The sequence below is a fragment of the Scyliorhinus torazame genome, chromosome 14 (assembly GCF_047496885.1).
Source record: "Scyliorhinus torazame isolate Kashiwa2021f chromosome 14, sScyTor2.1, whole genome shotgun sequence".
In the NCBI taxonomy this organism is placed as follows: domain Eukaryota; kingdom Metazoa; phylum Chordata; class Chondrichthyes; order Carcharhiniformes; family Scyliorhinidae; genus Scyliorhinus; species Scyliorhinus torazame.
Genome location: NC_092720.1, coordinates 62,818,091 through 62,833,127, shown reverse-complemented (window position 1 = coordinate 62,833,127; position 15,037 = coordinate 62,818,091). Strand labels below are relative to the sequence as shown.

Genomic DNA, 15,037 nt, shown 5'->3' with positions numbered 1-15,037 from the left:
GCTGTGCTCGGTCCTTGGGGAATTGAATGTACCTGTCCGCGATGGCGTACAAGGCGACGTAACGGCCCTGATGCGCCTGTGGACCAATGCCTGTGAGATCCCGGATAGGTCCCCGCTCGGCGCCTGGAAGGAACCGGTAGAGTAAATGTTTAGGGCCACCGTCACCTTGACGGAGACTGGTATAGCGTGTCCTCCACCCGTTCCAAGTGGTGCGAGGTGCGCCACGAGGTGACATATATGTGCGAGCGTCTCCCACCTGAACCGTAGTCTCCTCCTGCATGTGATGTCCGGTAGGGCCTCGAACGACATTCTGCCACGGTACACCCTAGGCCTTGAAGGACGCCTGCGGTGTCCTTGAACCACCATCAGTGGCTCCTCCTCCACCACCAAGCACTTTGATATCAGTGCCCGCTTCCTGTGCATTCCTCGCCGTCGGGGGGTCAATGTTCCCCTCGGCATCCCCCTGGACATTCCGGCCCGGAGTGCCTGCGGCCTGCGCGGCGACGATGGGCCACTCCGCAGCCATCCCCTCTGCTGCAGCAGCAACCACTGCATCTGCAGCCACTGTGGGCCGTCTGAGTCTACGCTGCCGGATGGCCACCCTCCCTCCCACCCCCCCCCCCCCCACCCACCCACCCCTCCCTCCCTCCCCCACCCTCCCCCTTCACACACACCCTCCCCCCACCCCCCACCCACCCCCCCCTCCCTCCCTCCCCCACCCTCCCCCTTCACACACACCCTCCCCCCACCCCCCACCTCCATCCCCTCCCACCCCCCTCCCACCTCCATCCCCTCCCACCCCCCCTCCCACCTCCACACTCTCCCTCACCCCCCCTCCCACCTCCACACTCTCCCTCACCCCCCCTCCCACCTCCACTCCATCCCTCACCCCTCCTCTCACATTCCTGTTGGCCGCAGCATTCTCGGGGAAGCCGACCCGGGCTGCAGGAGCTCCGGAACAGTCCGCTCACCTCCTCACAGCTCAGAGTCAGCCAGCACGACTGGCTGACGACTTTATTTACCAGGTGTGAACGGCGACGGTGTGAATTGGGGTCACGCTGTCAGGACTTTGGCCCATCCGGGCCGGAGAATAGTGGGGATAGCGGCGAATCGCCATTTTGGGTGTCTTGGGCGATTCTCCGGCCTGCGCCGCGCTGAACACGACGGGGCCGATCTCGCCGCTTGGGTGAATCGCGAGAGGGCGTCGGACCGGCATCGCGTGGAAAAATGGCGCGCCAGGCGATTCTCCCAACCGCGCGGGAGCGGAGAATCGCGCCCCCTGTTTTCCTGTGCTATTAGCCGATGAGTAGAAATGGCATTTTCCTATTGGCTTTATAAAATTTATAGACTGATTTTGGCCATTTACTGAAGTTAAAAATAACTTGTGTTTTAAATATTTTTATTTGCACCTAAAAGTCTGTAATTCCTTGCTCCCCGAAAAAATACCCATCTATTTAACAGCATTGCAGATTCTAAAAATTGTACATTTTCAATTTGGTGGTATGTGAAAAGGCAATTCAGATGTAACTATTTCAGAGAGGGGTGAATATAAAGAATGAACTGCTAAGGGAAGCAATGGGGTTTGACTGCACCAGAAACCAAAGAACAACATAGGAGGCGGCTATTCGCTCCCTCGTGCCGATATCGGTTCATTGAGCGAGCTGTCCAATCAGTCCAGTTCTCCTGTCTTTCCCCATAGCTCTCCAGCTCTCCCCCCTGCCCACCAAGTATTTATCCAATTTCCTTTTTAAAGTTCATACTGAAACTGCTTTAAGCACCCTTTCATCAATCCACTCTGTAGCGTAATGCCACTCAAATAGCAATCCAGAGGCCTGAACAAATGCCACTACGGCAGCTGGAGGTGGATTTAAAGTCTATTAATAAATCTGGAATAAAATAATCCATATGCTATCTTGTTGCGCTCACTTAACCTGTCTATATTTCTCGGCAGCTTTCCCACAGCTTCTATCATCACCTAGCTTTGAATCATCAGCAAACTTGGATACATTATCCTTAGTCTATTCATCCAAGTCATATATAGATTGTAAATAGCTGAGGCCCCATCAATGACCCTTGCAGCACTTCACAGGCTATTTCGGCAGTTCATCCCCCCCCCCCCCCACACACACACAACTACCAAATGCTCAGTGACATTCCTGACCCAGACACCAGGGAGGCAACATACTATCCTGGAGTCAACATACTATCCTGGAGTCGCATCTGCAGCTGCAGAAACTCCTGTTGAATCCCCTAACGATTGCAACTTCTATTACCATAGATTTTTGACCTTCCTCCCCTCGGTTTCCACCCCCCCACCCCCCCACCAATGGCCATGGACTTGGCTGTTCACCCAGATCTTTGTGCAGCATCAGAAGTAGATGAGGTCCCATTGACAGATCCCAGAGGGCAGACAATGAACAGGTCATTCACCATATATGCTTTATAATATCTTAGGATTTTGAGCACATGAGCTCCTCCATTGAGGAGTGGCAAACCTCAGGGAGGGCCATCTGAGTGGATACAGGAGTAGCATGCTGAGATACAGTGATACTCTGTAGCACTAACTGCTCAATGTTGCTGACAGCACAGTAAATGGTTGTCAGCTGCATCCCACCTGGTGCCCTCGTCCAACATGCAAGGGCACCATGAAATGGCAGAGACAGTCGAAGAGGATGGGGGAAGGGTGGGGGGGGGGGGGGGGTCACCCTTCAGGGCACACTTGCATCATCCTTCAACTTGGCCCCTCTGGCTGAGGAACCATTCATACAGCAAAGCTGTGTGACAGGTTGCCCCAGCAAAACCGCAGGTGCAGCAGCCTGTAGATCATGCCAATGGGCAGATGTGTATTATCATTTCTAATGATGGAAATACTCAAGCAAGTCAGGCACTATGTTTGGTGTGAAAAAAACTTTGGGTCCGTGACCCCCGACCAGAATTGACAGGGATCTGTTTCTCTCTCCACACATGCTGATAGCATGCCAAGTATTTCCAGCATTTTCTGATTTTATTTAAACTTTCCAAGCATCTGAAGTACTTTGCTTCTCTGAGTTGGGGAAAGACTATTGGTGGTGGAGACCACAGTTTCATTCAATGTGGGCATCAATGCGATTAGTCAGGCAAATCTGTTTCCTGGATAATTTCGCTCTGAGGGAAGGTGAGTGACAGGGCCATTTGCCATTAGGGCTGACAGTCAATCAGGTGAAACGTTGCTGAATCAACATGATGTACGGTTGTGTCAGCCTGCTGGTCACCAGGAGTCCTGGGATGGCTGCGGCAGATTTCCTCCAATGCCTGGGCAGTGGGCTTTTCTGGAACACCTGTCTCCTCAGAGGAAGAGTGGCATTCCAGCTCCTACTCTTCGCATAGTTATGTTGTGTGGCAAATGGCCTCAATTCAACACCCCGTCACTGGTTAATCTGGGCAGAATCTGACCGGCCATGGTTACAGAAGCTCATCTTTAAGATAACAATGGTCTGCTCATTTCAGGTTCTGGGTACTGGATGGTGTCAGGAGCCATCTCATCAAGGGATCACCTTTATCCCCCAGCAGCCACCCACAAAGTCTGGATGTTGGCCTGACGAAGTGTGGCACCTTGGTCTCTTGGAGAATAAAGGCTTCAAACAGAATTTCATCAATTGAGTTGGGGCCTCAACAGGGGCCGAAGAAGCAAATCCGCAACATACACAGCCGTCTGGTGGGAGGTCCCACTCAACTTTACCAATGGCAGCTCACAGATAAGCTGCTCCTGGGTTGCTGTCCTGTTCAGGATGGCCACAGAGATATCGGCCCAATTACAAGGCTGGAAAAGGAGGAGAAACCCTTCCTACCAATTGCTGGGGCTACATGGGCTGCCTTGCCTGAGCATTAAAAAATACATCCTGCCCTCACCCTTGCCTGCTGTCGGGAGGCAATCTTCATCCTGTCGACAGCCTGGTAAACCCAGCTTTAATAGGAGTCTATGCATATTGAAATCAGATTCCTGCTACAAAAAAGTGGGAAGCCTGTCCAAAGTTCTTCTTGTCATCAGTAAAATTCCTCAACAGCAGGACATGACCTGGAAGCCTCATGGCTCCCCAAGGTTTTACCAGCCGACTGTTGTTGTGTTCCCACCTTCTGCAAACTGGTAGAATTATCCCCATCATGACAGTTGCTTGTTGGCCAAGTGCAGGCATGAAAGATGCACTTCCTGTGGTCACAAACCAGTTGGACATTCAATGAGTAGAAGAATGTTCTGTTCAGCAGACTGATTGGTTGGTCTGTCAGTGCCTTGATGGCTACATGGATATAGATAATGACATCCTGGACCTGAGGGAATCTATCAATGGCAGCAAATCCCAATTCCCTGAAATGACCCGGATGTATAGAAATTCAGTGTCGCAGAGGCTTTATTGGCTACAGGTAGGGGTTTGTCATTGGGCAGTTAGGCATCAGGTCATCATAGACCAGAACAAAATGTCAGAGACTAACTGCCTGGATGTCTGTAATCTTTGGCATTGCTGCTCTATTATTTGCAGTTGGCTGACTAGTGAGTGGTAAACCCAATGTTGTGAGTCGCACCTTCTTCTCTTCACAGCCTTTTGTTGTGTTTCTCTGGCCTCCTCCTGACCAGGAGGATGTATCTAATGATGTTCCTCTTTCCAGCCACTCATTGGTTTACTAGGGCTATCGCTACCCATCTAAGTGACGCTTGCAGCTTCATGTCTTGCAAGAGTTCAAACACACACTCCTCACAGCAACATGCCTCTCAGCACCAGCAATTTCAACTCAGTGTTACGGCAAGAACCACAGAGCTTAAATCTTCCATTTCTTATTTCAACTTTTGCACACTGCAGTAATCAGCACTAAGGGCTCATGGCTATGTCTCTGTGCTTTTCAACTGAAAATTCCTGTTGTCCCCCAGATTCGGAATGAGCGCTGCAAGAAGTCGCAGGTTGCCAGCTCCCCATCCCATTGAAAACCCCATCATTCCCCAAGGGGTCACGACCCAGTGACTCCTATCGTGATTTTGCAGGCCTACCCTTTGCCCCAATAGCATTATCTAAAGTTGAGGATTATAGAGACTGGTTTCATTCACCGCTGCCAATTTCACCCTAACTGTGCAACTAAACTGCACAAATAATTTTAATTTTAATTGTTAAATAATCAAAATATCTGTATGAATTATTGAAAACATCTGTGTGCAGCATTATTAAACAAGTGTGCATCCCAGCATCAAATTCAGGAAATGAGAATAAAATAAAAATTCCCACAAACTCTTCAAATTAGGCATAGGCTTATCTGAATCAATTTATATTTGGGAGTATTGCATTGTATTTTTTTGACTTAGTAAACTGGGCAAATATTGTAACATGAGTAATGTGAAAATGCAAAGCTAAGTTAATTGACGATAAATAAACTGATTTCAGTGTTCAAGAAGGAATATTAAAATGCCACTTATGAGTTAAAGTTAGATTTAAAGTTAAACATGCTGCTTCAAGGACAAAGGAAGGTAGGCAACCAAGCTGGTTATATTTCATGCTGATGGAATGTTATTTAACACTTTATGCTGGTTAACTATTAAGGCCACTTAAAATAAATCCTACTTAACTATCATTTCAATATCCCCAACAGTCAAGGAAGTTCTAACTTCAGCCGATAATGTAAAACCAAACACATTGGCTTCCACACATTCTACTATGAGACTTCAGCACTAAACTGCCTTCAGTAGTAGATAAGATGAACAACTGAACTATGACTGTGGGAAACCTCATCTATGAAAAAATATATGTATGTCAAAGGATCAACAATGATGATTAAGTAGAATTTATTTCTCTTTTGGCCTAAAATGGAAATGCACGTGCAACTTACCTCTAATTCAGAGTTTATGGAAGTAGCATCTGATGAGCTACACGAGGACACATTTGCATGGATAATTTGTTTTGGAGGGTACATTGGGGGATCGTGGACAAACAGGGTATCCACTCTTTTTTCTCTCTCTGTACAAGTCTGTCCATCTCCCGGTAATCTTTTAACACCAAATCCAATCTATAATTACAAACAGGTACAGTACATACAGCTGAAGACGGCAATTGTGAAGGCAAGAGTTGCAATGAAAACAAGTTGTCCAAATTCATGTGGAATAGGAGTGCTGACTAATCAGCAAATTCATGCAGACTGCACAAGTTAAAGGCTGCTAACAGAACTACCTAATTATACCAGCACAGATCCACTTAACAATCTTAGATCATTCAAATTCGACCAAATAAATTTCAAAACCCACACAGAGATTAATAACAAAGATATTTTTTATTTATTTGAATATGTTGCATTCCAATTCTATTGACACCAGCTACAAAACTATTAATGATCAACCATTAAGTAAGTTGGTTAAATAAGTTAAGAATTTCTAAAAACATTATTGGGTTGGAGACAATTCCCAAACAATTGTAAAAATAGGAAGTAAAGAAAGCATGTAGCTATATTATACAAATATATATGAAATCTTGTCCTATTCCAGTGTTATCTTGATTATAATGCTACTCGTGTATGGAGTCCACATTTTGGACACAAGTTTTGATAGTTCAGTAGTAGTGATGTGCAAGGTTAATACACTGGTGTGCAACTTTCTGCTTCAATTTTTCCTTTCCCAAGGATTTAGCAGCAACCTTTTATGCAAGTTAAATTTCAACAACAATATTAAAGATTATTTTACTACAAACTATTAAAAACCATAACATATTTTAAATATGAGATTTCTATTTTATTTTGTCTGGGCTACTGGTGTAGTAGTCAATGTCCATGCCTTGGGAAGGGAGCAATCAACTTAATTTCTTCAGCAGCATCTTCCAAACACATAGCAAAGGCAGCGGAAACCTGGGAACATCACCATCTGGAAGTTTCCCTTCAAGCCACTCACCACCCTAACTTTGAAATATATCCCCATTCCTTCACTGTCTTTCGGTTAAAATCCTGGAACTCCCTCCCAACAGCTCTGTGGAAGTACCGGCACTACCAGCGCTGTGGTTGTACTTGCACTATGTAGACTGCAGTGGTTCGAGGCAGCTCAGCACCACCTTCCCAAGGGCAATTAAGGCATAGCCAGTAATGCCCACGTCCCATGAATGGATAAACTCACTCCCTCATACCTGCTGGATGCTTAAACAGACATCTTATAAAGCTCTCAAGCAGGTCACCTAGCTATTAGGATCCATAGAAAGGAAATGACCAAAAACAATTCTATCTCTGTGCCATCAAGTAGTCACGCCCAAATGCAGTATTCAAGTAAGAGAGAGAGGGTGGGGCAATAATAGGACGCAGATTACCTAAGAGTACAAAGATTCATAACTTATTTGATAGCTTCCTAACACAATTTCACAAAAAGCAATATTCACCATCAAAACAGAGTTGATTTGACATTAAATTGCTGCATGAATTGGATGAACTTATTCTCACCACCAAAAATCAATAAAATTTCAAGATTTACATACAATTCTTTTTTAAGATTGCTCAAGATCAGAAGTACATTTAATTCTTCAAAAAAAAAATCAGGGCAATAAACAAGACAAATGATTGGCCCAGGTTTTTCTGCAGCAGTGAGATTGGCAAGACTATAAATCCAGTCATCCAATACACCATCAATAATTTCCACCATATTTTCCTGCATTTGTAACCCCCAAGGAATTCTCAGACCATTTTCCCCAGTGATTCTGCAAATATATTAACTGGGTGGCATTGTACAATTGAAAATTGTCTTTTAATCTGAATCGGAAGTTTGCTACTCATCCAAAAGTGCTACTCCCAGCAGACTGATCAATTCACAGTGGAAAGGGTTGGCCTGTTTTCATTTAGAGCACATCATGAATTTGATTAGAGGTTCCACAGCTCTATTAGTTTTTTTCTATCTCAGGCTGTGCCATGTTTAATCATGTGAGCAATTTTTAAAAATAGTTAGTTATCAAACACACCATTGTCAGATCACCAGTGCCAGTATTTATAAATCTAAGTGACACCAGCATGAAAGATGGCAAGATTTCAGCAGAACCACCCATCCCATGGTTTTCAGAAGTAGACAGAGTTCTGAAAATTAACTTTCAACTATTTTCATTGTGGAATAATGGCAGATCAAGACAAAAGTCACAGGAAAATATGGATTAGTGTAAATGATGGCCCAAATCACCTTCCTCTTTCTTTTGAGCAGTTCAAGAGTCTCAATTTCATTGATCCACTATTACAGTGACTCATGTATCCTGGGAAATCTGGGCCAATGTAGTTTCAGGAACATCTCAACTTGGAACAACAAATGGATTGGATGATAACGGTAAATGAAGTAAAGTTTACATATTGACACTAGTTATAGTTTTACCTCTTGCACTGGTTCAATGCTCATATCCATATAGTGGCCTATTTCTGCCATCTTACGTAAATATCGGTTGCTCTGGAGTATGTTCAGTGGCATCCAATCCGAACTCTAGAAAGGAATAATTAACGTATTTATTTTAATTCCACTGCAGCTGAAATTACGGGCGCTATTCTACCCCCCACGCGGGGTGGGAGAATCGCCAGGGCGGCGTGGCGCCGCCCCCAACCCCCGCACACGATTCTCCCACCCCCCCGAAAATAGCGGCACGCGATTCGCACCATGGTGGCCACTCGGAGAACCAGCGATTCTCCGGCCGGATGGGCCGAGCGGCTGCTACGACACAAAAGGTTCCCGCTGGCGCCGTCCACCCCTGGTCGCTGCTGGCGGGAACGCTAGGGGGGCGGCCTGTGGAGGGGGGCTCCTTCACCGGGGTGACCTCCGCTGGGGTCTGGCCCGCGATCGGGGCCCACCGATTGGCGGGCCGGCCTCTCCTCCTCCGGGCCTACCTCCTTCCGCCCACGGCCCCAGAACACCGGCTCCATGTTGGCGAGGGGCTGGCGTGCGTAAGACGCTCCCCGCGCATGCGCAGGATGGCGCGGCCCAACTGCGCATGCGCAGGATTGGGCTGCCCCAACTGCCAGAATAGGTCGCGTCCGGGCCCTGTTTGCGCCATCGTGAAACGCGACGGCGTTCACGACGGCGCGAACACTTGGCCTCAATATCGGAGAATGGCCCCCTAAGTATTTGGACAAGTTTAATCATACTTAGAAGTTACAGGGAATCTATTTTTATTGATGAAGTCCAAGTACGATAAAGAAGCAATGCATTTCCAAGTCAAGGTGATACATGACTGGAAGGGGTGGTGTTCCCATGTGGCTGGTGCCCTTGTCTGATTTGATAGAGGTTGTGGGTTTTGAAGATTTAGTTGAAGAAGCCTTGGTAAGTTGCTGCTATGTATCTTATAGATGGTACACACTGCAGTCACATTGCACCAATGGTAGAAGAGTGAATGCTTAAAGTGATGCATGCCGAGTAAACAGGATACTTGTTTTGGATGGTGCTGAGCTTCTCGAATGTTGTTAGAGTTACATTTATCCAGGCAAGTGAAGAATATTCCATCACACCTTCTGACTTGTGTCTTGTAGATAATGGAATGGCTTTAGGGAGTCAAGAGGCAGGTCTGTTGCTGCTGAACCCGGATCTTAGACCTGTTCTTGTAGCCACAATATTTATTTACCCCATCCAGTAAAATTTCTGGTCAATGGTGTATTCACCTCCTCCTCCCCCCCCCCCCCACCCCCCCTCCATCTCCCAATATTGATGGTGGGGGAATTCAACTATGGCAAAGCCACTGGATATCAAGCAGAGCTGGTTAGACTCTTTCTTGCTGGAGACAGTCTTTACATGGGCCTTGTGTGGCACAAATGTTACTTGCCACTTGTCAATCCAAGACTGGAATGAATCGAAGTACCCATAATTATGACAAGAGTGCCTAATAAACACTATGTGGGAAGCATGCTTCAAAGCAGTACCAACAGACTGTTAATTGCTGTTATTATCAAAGAATTCAGCCCCTAACCCTCATAGTGCAAAAAACTCTGCTGGCACAAAGTGCTAAAAACCACAGAATGATATATAATTCATTAGATATTCCAGTGGCATCCAGCACTTGGTCCCTATATCCAGACCAGAACCATGGAAGCTACTTGTATACCTTTACTGCAGGACAAGCATCTCAGAAAACATTGAATTCAAATTAAATCAGCCACATCATAAGCAGAGATGTCAGAATTATACTAAATATATATGAATAGTTTATTTTACTTAGTGCACCACATCACACTATCGAGGTGCTGAATGATTTCTATTACTTAGATGGAGATTACTCTTTTTTATTCTCCCTGAACATGTTGTTAAACAGTGAAAGAGAAATTAGGAATATGTATAGAATATATATATTTGAAATTCAGTTTAGGAATAAGCTGGAGGATTAGATTGATGCTGCCAATTTTGTTTCACTAGAAACAAGGGGAATGAGCATTGTGATATAATAATTGCAATAGGTGCAAGGAGACCAGTAACCAGGAAAGGGGGAAAATAGCCAAACGATGCCTCTGCAATGATGTAAAAACTAACAATCAAATTGTAAAATCGTGTTCGGATTGTGTTTTAAACTCATTGAACAAAGTTTTTGCCAAAATGAGTAGGTCAGCCAGTATCTGAAAATTGAATAGGACGTGTTTTTGTAAGCATAGCGAATCATCCTGTGGTAAAAATAATTTGAGGGAGCAGAACAGTCAAAATGCACAGCTGGTCTATGGGCAGCTCCAGGAATAGACAACAGATATTAGACAGAAATGAAAAATGGGGATGATGTTGACTGAGTAAGTTTGAAGGTTGGTGTAACCTGAGAGAACTGTGAAACTGATTAAGGAATCAACACAGTATGAGATACTAGAAACAACCCTCAGCTACTGTAAGGACATGGTTAGGCATCTCTCTATGATTTGAACAACTGAATCACTGGGAACCTTGTAATATAGGACCATGAGGTCTTGATAGTAAAAACATAAGACTTAGGGGCAGCAGCAGACCATTTGGCCCTTTGATAGGATCCGCCATTCAATAGGATCACGGCTGATCTGGATTTGTCTCAGCTTCACCTTCCTGTCTGCTCCCCATAATAACAAACCCCAGGTCTTTTCAATAAAGGGTATAAACCTATAAATCATAGAATTGTGAATTTACAATGCAGAAGGAGGCCATTTGGCCCATCGAATCTGCACCAGCCCTTGGAAAGAGAACCCTACTTAAGCCCACACATCCACCCTATCCCTGCAACCCAGTAACCCCACCTAACCTTTTTGGGCACTAAGGGCAATTTAGCATGGCCAATCCACCTAACCTGCACATCTTTGGACTGTGAGAGGAAATTGGAGCACCTGAAGGAAACCCACGCAGACACAGGGAGAACATGCAGACTTGCACAGTGACCCAAGCCGGGAATCGAACCTGGGACCCTGGAGCTGTGAGGCAGCAGTGCTAACCACTGTGAGATAGGTACTGGTTTGGGAGGATTCCAGGGCAGTTGACAGTGGGGAATATCTCCCCGGGGATTGATCCATAACGACCTTGGCGCAAAACCCTTTGGCTGTTCAGAAATATGTCAAGAAAAAGCAGTGGCAATAAGAGAAGAACAAAGAGCATTACAGCACAGAAAAAGACCCTTTGGCTCACCAAGCCTGCGCCAATCCAGATTCCTTATTTAGACCTACTACTTACTGCCCAAATGATCTGTATCCCTCCATTGCCCGCCTGTTCATGGGTCTATCAAGATACATCTTAAAAGTTGCTATCATGCCTGCCTCCACCACCTTCACTGGCAACGTGTTCCAGGCACCCACCACCCTCTGCATGAAAAACGTTCTGGGCACATCTCCCTTAAACTTTCCCCCTCTCACCTTGAACCTGTGCCCCCTTGTAATTGAGTCTTCCACCCTGGGAAAAAGCTTCTAACTAGTCACCCTGTCTATACATCTCGTAATTTTGTAGACCTCAATCAGGTCTCCCCTCAGCCTCCATCTTTCCAGTGAAAACAATCTGAGTTTATTCAACCTTTCCTCATGGCTAATACCCTCCAGACCAGGCAACATCCTGGTAAACCTTCTTTGCACTCTCTCCAAAGCATCCACGTCCTTCTGGTAGTGTGGTGACCAGAACTGCATGCAATATTCCAAATGTGGCCTAACTAAAGTTTTATACAACTGAAACATGACCTGTCAACTCTTATACTCAATGCCCTGGTCGATGAAGGCAAACATGCTGCATGCCTTCTTGACCACTTTATCCACCAGCATTGTCACTTTCATGAAACTATGAACCTGAATGCCCAGATCCCTCTGTATGGCAATGCTCCTAAGGGTTCTGCCATTTACTGTATAATTCACACCCAAATTTGATCTTCCAAAATGCATCACCTCGCATTTGCCCAGATTTACCTCCAAATGATCCGTATTGACCTAGGGGCTTTTCACAGTAACTTCATTGAAGCCTACTCATGACAATAAGCGATTATTATTATTATTAAATTCCATACCTCTGCCCAACTCTCCAATCTATCTATATTCTGATTGATTCTCTGACAGTCCCCTTCACTGTCTGTAACCCCACCTATCTTAGTATCATCTGCAGACTTGTTAATTAGACCATCTACACTTTCCTCCAGATCATTTATATATATTACAAGAGAAGGGCTGACCTGCCTGATCTGAATGAGTATCTGATACTTGTCACAGTTGTATGTTTGCACTTTGTAACTAGTGTGTTATATCTGGTCTAAAAAACCTATTAAACTCATGACTGTCACTATGTTACCTTCAGTTGATTCTGTAAATAGAACATAACAAATAGGAGGAGTGGACCATATCAACCCCCCCCCCCCCCCTACAATCCTACCTGATCCTCTGTCTCCACTCCATTTCCCTGCCCACACTCTTAGATTGTCCAACAGATCAAAAATTCTGTCCATTAAATTTACTCAACCATGGAATATCTACAGTCAACTGGTGTAGAGAATTGCAAAAATTCACAACCCTCTAAGTGAATAAATTCCTCCTCTTCTCAGCCCTAAATGATGATCAGCCCCTTAGTGGAAGACCCTTGTCTCTGTGTTCTAGATTCCCAGCCAGGGAAAACATCGACTTGATGTGTACCCTGTCAAGCCCCTTCAGAATCTTGTGTTTTATTGAGATCAACTCCCATTCTTTGAACGTCCAGAGAGTATAGGGCCAATTTATTCAGCTTTTCATCAAAGGGCAACCCTTCCATATTCCAGGAACCAATCTAGTCAATCTTCACTGTACTATCTCCAGTGCAAGTACATCCTTTCTTAATTATGGAGATTAAAACTCTGCACAGTACGCCACGTGTTGCATGATCCAAGCCCTGTACAATTAAGATTTCCTTATTCTTGCATCCCAATCTCCATGCAATAACAGCCAACGTGTATTTTGCCTTCCAAATTCCTTGTTGTACCTGCATGCTAAATTTGGGTGCCTTGTATATGAGTACACCCAACCCTTCTGAACATAATTTTCACCGTTTAAAAAAATAATCTGCATTTCCACTCTTGCTACCAAAGCGACTAAGCTCAAACCTCCCCACTTTATACTCCATCATCCACCTTGTTTTCCACTTAGACTCTTTGTATCTTCCTCCCAACTTATATTTCTAGCTGGCTTTGCATCACCAGCAAAAGTGGGTGTATTGCTCTTGGTTTCTTCATCTAAGTAATTAATATGGATTGTAAATAGTGGAGGTCTCAGCACTTTTTACTCACAGCCTAATTACAGCTTTCCAACTTGAAAATGCCCCGTTTATCATTGCTCGCTGGTTCCTGCTAACCAATCCTCCATTCATGCGAATATATTACTCCATAGGCATAGAAAATCTTGCATAGAAAAAATGTGGCACTTTAACAAATGTCTTTTGGAAATCGAAGTACACTATTTTTACTGACTCTCTTCATATACCGGGCTAGTTACATCCTCAAAAATCTAATAGATTTGTCAAATATGATTTCCTATTTGTAAAATCACATTGACTCTGTCTGATGGTACTAGTATTTTCAACACTGTTAAGATTTCCTTAATAACAGATTTCTGCATTTTCCCAAAGACGGATGTTAGGATAACTGGCCGATAGTTCCCGGTTTTCTTTCCCCCTCCTTTTTAGAACAGAGGTATTGCAGCTGCTAATTTCTGATCCACTGGGACCATTCTGGAATCCAGAGAAGTTTGAAAAATAATAAATAATGCATTCAGTATCTCTGCAACTACTTCTTTAAGAACCCTTAAGATGTTGGCCCGCAGGGATTAGTCAGCTTTTAGTCCCTTAGATTTATTAGTCCCTCGCGTTTCTATTGCACCTTAAACAAGGATTATTTTATGACTATCGACTCTAAACAATGGGAAGAGAGCAATTATGTTCCTTATTATTGATTTTTATATTACCTGTGCTTCTGCTTGAACCTCCTCTTCTTCCATTTCCTGTCCAGGAGATTCCAACAGAGAGATAGTATCAGATTCTATTACCATCTCTAAACCCCAATTCTGGCGAGTAGATTTATCTTTCAGTAGACATGATAAGAACAGTATCTGGTTGAACGTAGTTAAATAAAAGTGACATTTGAATTTGTGCAAGTAGTTTTAACAGTTACTATTCACTAATTTGCAGGAGGCCTTGCGGATCACTAGGTGGCGCGTTTTCCTATGAACCAGAAGCTCCGAGTTCAAGTCCAGCCTTGTTGGTCATGGAAGGAGTGGCCAACAGATTGATACAACCTGTTAAGCTTTCAACACGCCCATGGTAGGCAACAAGAGGAGAGGTTCTTTGTTTGTCATGCTTGATGCAAAGTGGTGTCGCTCAAACTATCAAACTATACCACTTTTCTCTAACAGAGAAATGTCTATGGCCTCTTGCGGACAAAAAGTAATTATGGATTCACTAATTTGCACACACACTTCATGGGATTGTACTAGATTTTTGCTGGGAGAGAGAGGTCTGAAGAGTGACTTGGTAGAATTTTTTAAGATTACGAAAGAGTTTTTTTAAAATTCGGGAGACATAAATATTTTTACACTTGCAAGCAAAACCAGAACTAGGGACCATAGTCAGTGATAAATTCATGGGGAATGCAGG

The 15,037-nt window shown here is 44.5% G+C and overlaps 1 protein-coding gene across 5 annotated transcripts in view; it reads right to left on the bottom strand.

Moving 5' to 3' along the window:
- The window catches only part of tmem44 (transmembrane protein 44), a 51,979-nt gene that overhangs the window by 9,905 nt on the left and 27,037 nt on the right, over window positions 1–15,037 (bottom strand). For 4 of the 5 annotated variants that reach the window (XR_011934472.1, XM_072474296.1, XM_072474297.1 and 1 more), the window contains exons 7-9: window positions 14,350–14,493; window positions 8,342–8,446; window positions 5,848–6,024 (exon numbers count right to left, since the gene is read on the bottom strand). Coding sequence is in view for 4 of the 5 variants with exons in the window: in XM_072474296.1 (XP_072330397.1) it covers window positions 5,848–6,024; window positions 8,342–8,446; window positions 14,350–14,493 (426 nt within the window). In the remaining variant the exon portion in view is untranslated. The remainder of the gene's footprint in view (window positions 1–5,847; window positions 6,025–8,341; window positions 8,447–14,349; window positions 14,494–15,037) is intronic. The other variant, XM_072474299.1, reaches the window with a different exon arrangement.